Source organism: Vulpes vulpes, chromosome 6 (genome assembly GCF_048418805.1).
Source record: "Vulpes vulpes isolate BD-2025 chromosome 6, VulVul3, whole genome shotgun sequence".
In the NCBI taxonomy this organism is placed as follows: Eukaryota; Metazoa; Chordata; class Mammalia; order Carnivora; family Canidae; genus Vulpes; species Vulpes vulpes.
The window spans coordinates 47,693,104-47,703,680 of NC_132785.1; the positions used below are offsets into that span (position 1 = coordinate 47,693,104).

General features: G+C 38.8%; 1 protein-coding gene across 1 annotated transcript in view; it reads left to right on the forward strand.

Annotated features, from left to right (window-relative positions):
• The window catches only part of RAP2A (RAP2A, member of RAS oncogene family), a 35,331-nt gene extending 25,060 nt beyond the window's left edge, over positions 1–10,271 (forward strand). The window contains exon 2 of the mRNA XM_072760872.1: positions 6,431–10,271. Coding sequence (XP_072616973.1) covers positions 6,431–6,668 — 238 coding nt within the window. The 3' untranslated portion in view covers positions 6,669–10,271. The remainder of the gene's footprint in view (positions 1–6,430) is intronic.
• The last annotated feature ends 306 nt before the right edge of the window (positions 10,272–10,577 follow it).

The following is a 10,577-nucleotide window of genomic DNA, read 5'->3' on the forward strand; positions in this document are numbered from 1 at the left end:
ATACAGGAAAAGAGTCTGGAAGGATAGATACCAAAATATATTATTCTCGTGGAGATGGGATTAAAAACGTTTTTCATTTCCCTCTTTACCTATTTAAATATTGGTAGAGATTTTTATCATTATGTATTATGGTTGACCCTTGACCAGCACAGATTTGAACTGTGCGGGTCCAATTATATGCAGTTATTTTTCAATAAATACAGTATAGTAAATGTAAATGTATTTTCTTTTTCATGAGTTTCATAACATTTTCTTTTTCTAGTTTACTATAAGAATTCAGTATATAATGTATATAACATACAATGTATGTGTTAAGCAACTGCTTATGTTATTGGTAAGGCTTCCAGTCAACAGTAAGGCTACTAGCAGTTGTTTTTGAGGAGTCAAAAGTTATATGCAGTCATTTGCCGTCTTCCCACATTGTTCAGGGTCAGCTGACCTTATTTAATCTGACCAAGGAGAGGGAAAGAAAACCTACTTTCATTTTGGAGAAAAGAAAAGATTTCTATATTCAAAACAGTAAAAGAAATAGAACCTATAAGAAGGGCCGAGATGTTACAAATGACAGCTCATGAGTTGGGGATAAAGTTTTTAACATTGACTTTTTAATGCTAATGTTTAACAGAACTGACAGAAAGGACAGAACGGGTTGTTTGAAATATGAGTTCTGCATCACTAATAATGTTCAGATAGAACCATTTGGTAAGGTTGTCATGGAAGTGATTGGAGCATCGAATGGTTTGACATTTTGCCTTGAGACTCTCTTGGTAGATGAGATTTTTAACACGGGTAGAAGGTTGAATAAGGGCACCTATAAAAATCTTTCTGATGTTCATTCCTAAACTCAGAATTGTATTTCAACCTGCTTGTGAAAAAGTGGCTAGGAAGAGAGCAGCATGATGAAATTCACATGAGGCATGACCTTCTTTTAATATGCTACCATACAACATCCTCGAAAGGGAGTTAAAGGAGCTGACAGGAATGGTTTCTGTCTACAACTTATCACTGGTAAAGAAATGAAGGGAAGAAGGAACTGATTCTGAACTTGCCACAATAGAAAACCATGAACTATATAAATACAGTATTATTTGGGATCATGAAACCAATTAGGCCTTTGATTTCTAAACCCTGCTGAACCTCACAATTAGTCTTCAGAGCTTACACATACAGTACATATTTTTCCATAGGCTCTTTGGGGGTCCTGATCCCACAGATTCAGATTCAGTAGCTCTGGAGTAGGGCCTGGGGATCAGTATTTTTTAATTCTTAAGTTATATTGGTGATTGGCCAAGTTTAGACACAACCATAAATAAAATACACATATACACATATCAGGGCAGTAACCAAAAAAAAGGGAGAAAACAAAGACCATTGGAAATATCAAATGTGTTGAACTGTTCACAAAGCTGCCTCACTGAGAAGCCTGTCAACAATCTACAGCAAAGTGATACTCCAGTCTATATTTTTGATGTTCCATTCAGTGCATTGAACAGAGCTGCTTAAAAGAACTAACTTACCAATATGTTATATAATCATGCTCGTGGATGCAATAAACAACGTGAAAATGCATGTTGATAAAACGTGTGTGTCTGCAGACTCTAAACAAAAAGTTGTTTGATCTGCATCACCATAACCCTGGTCATGCTCTTAAAGGAAATGTCAAGGAAGATACGCTAAAGTCGAGAAGAAACCAGCTGACTGATGTTTAAGACGTAGACAGGGTGGTATCCTGCTCGTGATCAGGTTCACAGTAATACATACACTGAACGGCTTTGGAATTCATCTTCAATTTCACTCCCAAATTATGTTAGTTAGACAAGGGGGAGTAGGAGGCAACTTGTAACACTATTAACGAATCTAGAACATGAAATGAGAGGAATTGCCATCCGCTGCTCTGCAAGTGCCTGGTCTTCCTAGATAGTGTAACTGACCCTGTTATAAGTGGCACATTTGTCTTCCAAGGCCACTCTGCCACCCAGACTTGCAAGTTCTGTTTAGCTGCCAGTGAGCTAGTTCCCTGCACTACGAGGCTTCAGGCCACAGGAGCTGTGGGAGGTTCTACAGACAGAACCCGCAGGCCATGTGCAGGCCCTGAACCACCCCAGATGCTCCCCTGGTTTTCACATTGTCTCCTGCATGTCCTTCTGGAATGCTCTTTCCCAGGCACTCACCCAGCAAACTCCCCTTACTCTCCTTCTTGCTCACATGCCACCTTCCCAATGAGGCCCACCCTCATCATCTAACTTAAAATTGCACCTTGTGCCCCCAGTCCCTGCCCGGATCCACATTTTCCTTTCTGCAGGACACTTAACACCTTTCAGTAATTATTTGCTTTGTGTCAGATGTCTGTCTCTGCTAGATTGTCATCACTTTGAGAGCAAAGATCTTTGTTTTGTCCGTTGATGTGTCTTAAGTGCCTAGAATAGCATCTGGCACATAGTAGGCTCTTACTCAAAGAGTTATATGTTAAGTGCATGTATAAATGTATATATGATGCATTGATCATTTATCGTTAGTTATTTATGCTGTGCAGGCAGCTTTCATCAGAGCCTTCCATGTTCCCTTGGCTAAAACCATCCCGCAGCCCAGGTCCTGAGCCCCCACACACTGGCAGGGACCGCTCCCCTGGTAGAGTTGGAAGTCTCTACTGCTTGGTGTCTTGTCCCCACGACATCTGAGGCAACTTCCCCTACATTTTGGCTTTTGTTCTCCTGTATACTTTCACACCCCTTGTAAAGATCAGCCTGTTGGGGTTGTGCTTAGAACAGTACTAAAGCTCTCAGCAATCACTCGGTAAATGATTATGTATTGATTATCAGTGGTGGCCCACTGCGTTCTGATTTTTAGTTTAAGAGCACCTTAGGAATTCTCTAGTCCAGCTCCTCTTATAGTTCAAGAACCTGGAGAACCAAGAGATTAAGTTTATTTTCCAAATTCACCAAACGAGCTGGAAGCAGTTCTGGAACTGGAGTCCGGGTCTGGGGTCATGTGTCTGTTTTTTAGTACACTGTTTTGCTACAGCAAGGGAGGAAGGTTTCCCCATGCCCTCCTCTCCTCTGTCAACACAAGGCACCTCTTCTTTCCTTTTGCTTTCTCACCCACCTTTTTCCTTAAAGAGGATTTGGTTTCTCCAAATCTTACCCCTACATCTGGGACCCATTTTGTCATCCCAACCCAAAGCCTGGAGCTTGCTTCCCCACAGATACCCATATTTGGAGAAGGCTTTCCTGCTTTGCTTGTTGCCTGCTAACCTCATGCTCATGCTTGGCAGGGGGGAGGAGAAAGGGGGAAACCTGGTTGGTGGCAGGTGGCTGCGCATTCCTTAACTTAGGGTCAGTCTATTCTGCCTGCCTGTCCAGGAGCTCCTCACCTCCATCAGCTTCTCTTGTGTCTGGCACTTGGAGATGCAGCAGTCTCCCAGCAGTGGGCAGGAGGGGAAAGAAGTACTGCCCTGCATTTATGTAGTATTTGGATGCTTCTAGGTGATCTCTTCAGCTTTACAGCAACCCATGTGTTAAGTGGGAACAGATACTCTTACTCCTTTTTTACTGACAAGGAAGTGAAATACAGGTGAATAGAGTAAATGCTTTGCTCGCAGCCTCAGTGGCAGGGCTGGAAGCTGAGCCTCCGAATCCTGGTTCAGAATCTTTTCCACTGTGTCATATTTTAATGTTAACAGAAAGAGCCAGAATTTCTCTCTGTCTGCTCTTCTGAAACGTACCTAATACCTTTTTTCCTGAAGACCTTACTCAGTCTTTGAAAGTCTTCTGAGGATATCAGTCAATTTCTCTACGAATTTTAGCATGTTGATCTTAGCAAAGATCACTGACCATTCAAACAATGATGTAATGGGCAGGTTCTCTGATACTAACTAAATTGTCATCTTCATTTGACAATTCTTAAATGCTATCACATAAGGACCTATGTTTGCAGGGTTGTGGTTGCCCTTTTGAGAATCTGTTGGTAACATTTATTCGGATTCTTGATTCAAACAGTGTATCGTACAGAATATAATGATTTAATATTTTTACAAGTTTTGAAAATCCACATATTTGTAGTTTTTAATTAGAAGTGTAAGAAATCTTTCTTTACATAGGAAGCATACTGTATTTAAACTAAAAATATTCTCTAAAATGTTTATTTCTTAGCTAATAATAGAAAATGATGTCTAATCACTTTCCTTTTTGTTAAGTCTTGTAAACAGAGATTGAAATTAATTTTAACCTAATTAAATCTAACCAATACATTTACTCAATTATATTAATGTTTATGTTACCTCAGGCCAAACCAAGTGTTCTAAAACACACTGTGGCATATATACTCTCATAAGAAAAATGAAATGCAGTTATATCTTTGCAAGTAAAATAAGGTAGTGACATTGTCCTGATATGACTGGCAGTGTTAGCTCCTGCCAAGCTTCTCTGCACAGCAGGTCAAAAGAGCTTGTATGCAAAGCAGCTGATACACTGTGGCTGTAATGCAGCTTCATCTTGCTGCCATTTGTCCTTTGAGAGGCCACGGGGCACATGTAATTGTTGGTAGGTAAGAATCCTAGAAGATGGGGAAAACTCTTGTGTCATATGTCCAGAGCTCTCAGTATGGTGAGGCCAGAAAGCAGAAGGCACGAGTGGTATACCATAAGTTCATAAAAGTCATTGATAGAAATCAGAGTTGTCCAAGTCCGTTTCCTGCAGAGTAACAGTTCTAGATTTACCTTTGATACTGCTATCTCCCCCACATTTTTAAATTTTTATGTTTCAGATTGCTAAGTGGCACACCACCTGGAGCATGCCCTCTTGTTGAAACCATTCTCAGTTTGATCTAGTGCCAGTGAAAAAAGTGAGACTCTGTTGGAAATATAATTTAATCTACAAATTAGAATGAGAGGAAAGACCCGTTTTAACAGAATGATAAAATTGTGGAAGTATTCTCATGAATGTTAACCACCCACCCTTAGTTTCCTGAATGATAAAAACTCTATCTCGCCCCAGTGAAGTCTTGACCCACATGACTGTTTTCTCTTAAGAGATTAGCTGTGTCCAGTCACATTTGTTGTTGCTGTGTGCAACTTTGCGGTTTACTTCTTTGATAAATTAAAGATGCATTTTGCTTAGGGGACAGCACACACACGCGCGCGCGCGCGCGTGTTGATTTATACTATAAAATCATGAGAAGCTTTTAAAATGATGTTTAAAGTAAACCTAATAGCCTTATGAAAATATATTAGCAACATTTCATTGAACAAACATAAATGAAAATAGTAAATAAACATGCAGAGTAGCACCATGTATTTTTACAAGGTAAGAAAGCATTGTAAAGAGAATCATCTGTAGGTACCAAAATGATGTAGGGCCTTTTTTCTTTCTTCCTTTCATACCTTTTGTTATCCTTATTGGTTGAGGCTTTTCCAAATGCCATAACTCACAGACACCTTATGTTAGTCTATCTGGCTGTATAACAGAAATACCATAGACCGTGTGGCTTAAATAACTGGAGTTCATTTCTCTCAGTTCTGGAGGCTGGAAGTCCCAGATGAAGCCTCAGGCAGATTCCATGTCTGGTGAGGGCCTGCTTCCTTAGTTCATAGACTCATCTTTATGCTGTGTCTTCACACAGTGGTAGAGGAAAGGGAGTATTCACCTATCTCTCTTATATATCAAGGGGCACCAGTCCCCTTCATAACCTAGTCACCTCCCAAAGTCCCAACCTCTTAAAATCCCAGTGGGGCTTAGGTTTCAACATATAGCATAGAGGACAGGGGCACAAACCTTCATTCTATGACATCCTATTCTGATTAGGAAGGAAAAGAAGAGACAACATCAATAAAGCTAATGATTGAAATGTTTAATCCTTGTCAGGCTGAAAAGAACCATGATCATCTTTCAACTGGCTAATCTAGACAGTTTTATAAAGGGATAGAATGTAATTGTTTTATTTGATAGTTTCCATCCTATTGATTTCTCCTATCTTTTTTCTTGGGAACTATTTGAACATGACCAGTGTGTGTATTTGTGGAACAGAGTAAAATGCTGACAATTATAAACTATTTACTCAGTAGAGCTATTACCTCATCAACTGAAATTTGAGTAAGCATCTCCTAGAATGAAAAAAAGTTTAAATTAATCCACCTCACAGGATTTATTCTGAGATTCTGAGAATAATTTTCCAAATATATCTGGAAAGGTAAATTGATTTTAAAAGATGTATAATTGATGAATTAACCTCATTTCAGAAAAACCATTTATGATTCACTGTAGGAGCAGCTCCTAAATGCCCTCAGGTAGATGTCAAGGCAAGTGGAGCAAATAATTTTTCATGCAACTAAGGAGAATATTTTTAGCAGAAAAGAAGGAAAGAAAGGAAATACGTTTTAGCCGTCGAACTTTCCACTCACTTCTACAATTCACATGTTGCGTTTACTCCCTTGTAGGTATGAGAAAGTGCCAGTCATCTTGGTTGGGAACAAAGTGGACCTGGAAAGTGAGAGAGAAGTGTCATCCAATGAAGGCAGAGCCCTTGCGGAAGAGTGGGGCTGCCCCTTTATGGAGACTTCTGCTAAGAGCAAAACGATGGTGGATGAACTCTTTGCAGAAATCGTGAGGCAGATGAACTATGCTGCACAGCCTGATAAGGATGACCCGTGCTGTTCTGCATGTAACATACAATAGCATTCACACATGGCTGTCCTGGACGGGACTTGCCCAGTACCATAGGCGACACACACCTCGTCCGCCCGACCACAGAGCTTGCAGGACGTGTGCTGTGAATCTACAGTGAGATAGCAGCCCTCATTCAGCATTGAGCAGTGATTGTCAGTCGATATCTCTGAGTAACGTTTGGGTTCAGCAACCACAGTCTTCACTATGGTCCTCAGCCTCCTGTATGCACCTGCAACTTTAAGGCATAGCCAATCGATCTACAGGGTGATCTCCTTTTGAAAGCTTATGATGGCATTGTCACAGAGTTGACAGAAGCAACTATTGTATAAATTAAAATAATCACGAGAAAACAGAAGAATCCCTATGACCACTTGCAGTTAAAATATTTTGTCTTCTTTAAAAAAAAAAAATAAGTAAAGGAGAAATATTTTCCTATGAGAGTACTGAATTTCAGGACTTGAGATAGTGCTTCTAACCAATGTATTCCATCAAGTAGGATAATAACAGCTGACCTGCCAACAGCATTACAGGGAGAGAATCTTTCCTGAGCTGACGTATCCCTGTTTCTCGAAATTGATGCCTAATTGTAGATGTTATCCTAATTTGTGACGCAGAACTAACTCGTGCATCAATCCTTGATAGAGCAGAAGTCAGAACAGGTTGTATAAGAATACAATCTGGCTTTAGAATGTGTGAAATCACCTGCTTTGCCATAGAAGATGGAAGCTCTCACAAGGGTTTGATCCGCATTAAAACCCCAAACCCACCCTCTGTTAACAAACCAGGGATGGTCTTAATTACTTTACTGAACAAGAAGGAAGCAACTGTAATGGGAAGATTGCCTAGCCTTACTCACAAGAAGCGTTCTGATAGATTAGTTAACTATAGTACCATCGTGTAAGGAAAATGAAGCCATGTTGCATCCACATGTTCCCATTTGCAGAAACCTCACAGGACAGTACAAGTATCTTGCATTTTTACGTTTGTTAAAGCAGCAAATTCCTTCTTGCCTTTAAGGGCTATGGTTGTGGTGTGATTCTTGGCTAACCTGCTTTCAAAATCCAGTTTGCTATAGCAGAGCTTTATTGCAGGCATCTAAAAATTGAATAACCATGTGAAATAATTTGGGCTTAAAAGTAGAACATAAATTATAGAGTGGAAGGCAAGGGACAAAAAAACCCTTTTATCTTTAATTTTCCTGGGGAATTATATAAAGATTTTCTTACAACAATTTTGCCCTGATTACTGAAGTGGCAAATAAAGCTAGAGCGAATATTTTGTTTTGGAAAGGTGCTCAAGCTCTGACGTTTTTGGTTTCCATAGCCGTGAAGTATTTATTATTTGCATGACTAATGGCACAGGAAAAACCTATTCATAAGTTTTACAATCAAGTGTAGAAGGGTTTTCAGCAAACTTCAGAGTTATAAGTGCTGAAGAGAGTATCTTGAGCTAATCCTCTGAAGATAAATTTGGCCTTCAGAACTCAGTATCACTAAGCCTGCGATCTGCGTATTTGCCCCACACTTTGTTGGTTTCACACACTTGTGCAAGTAACCTCTGGTCTTATGTGTGTACCTGAGAGAAGAGTGTGTGTGTTTGTGTGTGCATGTGTGTTTATTGTTCCTAAGAATTTGGCACAAGTCAGAGATAATTGCCTATACTGAGAATCCGTACTGCGGAATATAGTGTATCAAAAGCCTTTTTTTTCTTTTAAATTATTTGCGTGGTTTTTTTGCACATTATTTGAAATCATCGCTAGCCCCCAAGTGTTTAGTGAACTGGCATTGAGCTGAGAGGATAGCAAAAAAGATGGACAGTACCCTTCACAAGATGAGAAAACAGGTATGTGGGTACCACCAGCCCGGGATTATCAAAAATCTTTGAATTGTGAGTATTTGCATCCTTCAATATAGTTTTTTGTTTGTTTTTTATAACCCCCAATTGTGAAGCACCTTGTTTACAGGACAGAAAGTTCTAACCAATTTCCTTGAAACCAGTTCCTGTCTGTAACAGTTGATTTGACTCAAAACATTTAGAGAAATCAGAGATTCAAGAAGTATGATTTTATCTACAGAAATAGAAATCTGTCAGTGAAGCGGTTGAGATTTGAAGCCTCTAACTTCTCAGAATGAGTTTTTTTTTAGATTTCCGTATTTAACAGCAATTTATGACAACTAAGATGACATATTAAAAACATCTGTAAAGACTACAGTTTTACATTATGGATCGCTATGCAGACAAGAAAAAGAAGTTAAATAATACGAAAGGTATGGCGAAAACGTAAGGCGGAAAAAGATTATCTACAAATTCAGATTTTCGTTTGAAGTGTTTGTGTCAGACAAGTAGGTGGGCTTTTACTGTACAGATGTTAATAAGAACCAATTTGGCTGCTTGATCAGTGTTTCCACACAGCCCTTCATGTTTAGGTGACAAAGCATCAAAGATACCCAGAAACATGGGAACCCTCTCGTGCTTTTACTGTTGGTGTTTCATCGGTATGAATATAACTCAGTTTGAATGAATGTGTTTGTTGAGATGTTAATAACAAGCTGAAGAACAGGAGGATTAAATGTGTTGGCACACGAAGTCACAGTGGCTACAGAGAAAAGTCGGTGACCTTGCGTCGCGATGGATTTTATGCCCTGATCAGACTAGCAACTAGATAAGTGAAAGTTTTCTAACATGCCTTAAAAAATGTTATGGTTTGATCCAAAGACCCACTTTTTCTTTAGCTGTTTGTTTTCATTTTGTCTTGTTTAACTTTAAGCAAAGGCAGTGTTTTTTAAAAATTATTTTTCTCTTCTGTTGCAGCAGCTTTGGGGTGGGGGGGTGGGCGGGGTGGTTCTTTTTTAAGCTGTGATAGTGATGGTAACTGACGCCTTTCATTCTGTTCGATTTACACCAAACAAGCCAGCATCTGATCAAAAGCATTACCTAAAATCTTCCTTAAACTATTGAAAGGTGCTTTGATGATTTTCTCCTTTGGTTTGTAGAATTAGAACTGAGCTTTTGACAAAGCGCTTAGAGTTGCCATCACTTTTCTGTGGTCAAACTACTGATACTTGCTTTTCTTTATAAGGAAATATTGCCTAAGGATGTCTGCTGTTTGTTTTCAGAAGTTTTCCAGTGGGAATGCTGTCTGCGTTATGTCTGAATGTGCAAGTGCGTATTTTGTTTGTTGCTGTTGGTTTTTGTTGTTTTGTTTTGTTAGATGTTCCTCTCACTAGCCTTGTGTTCGCACTGGTAAGCTTTACTTGTCTCCTTTGCCAATCAAATGTTAAAGACTATGGGGGTCTTTTTTTTTTTTAATTAACGTGTCATTGTGCATCTATTAAATCTTGATCAGGGTTTCAAGAATGACTGCAGTGGGTTTTGGAAACAGACTTATCATTATTGATTTGGGGTTTCCCAGAGATATAGTTCACAGTTAATTGTTGAGCTCTAATACAACTGACCATTTAAAATTGAACAACAGTTTATTGTTTTGTAACAATGTCAGTTGTTAAACCTTGACATTTCGATTAAAACATGAATTGTAGTTATAACTCAATGCAAATTCAACAGTTGTATTTGGAGTTAAATTATTTTAACAAATAAATTTATTTAATGAAACTTCCTGTGGATTTGTTTGGTTCGGTTTGGTTTTGTACATGTTTGTGAGGGAAATGTGTTCAATATGTAGGAAAACAACTAAAACTTGCCGTGGAATGAATTTAATACTCATGATAGAAAAATATTCAAGCTGAATTAAATTGAGAATGCATCGTATAAAAAGGGAGGTTATTAGATCATGTTCATACCCCTTAAAAATAACACAAGAAAGACTTTAAAATCAGTAATTATAAATATAAACTTATCTCCATAAATAGTATTTTATGTTTTTTAATTTGAAGTCTCAGTGCCAATGTGAACAGAATT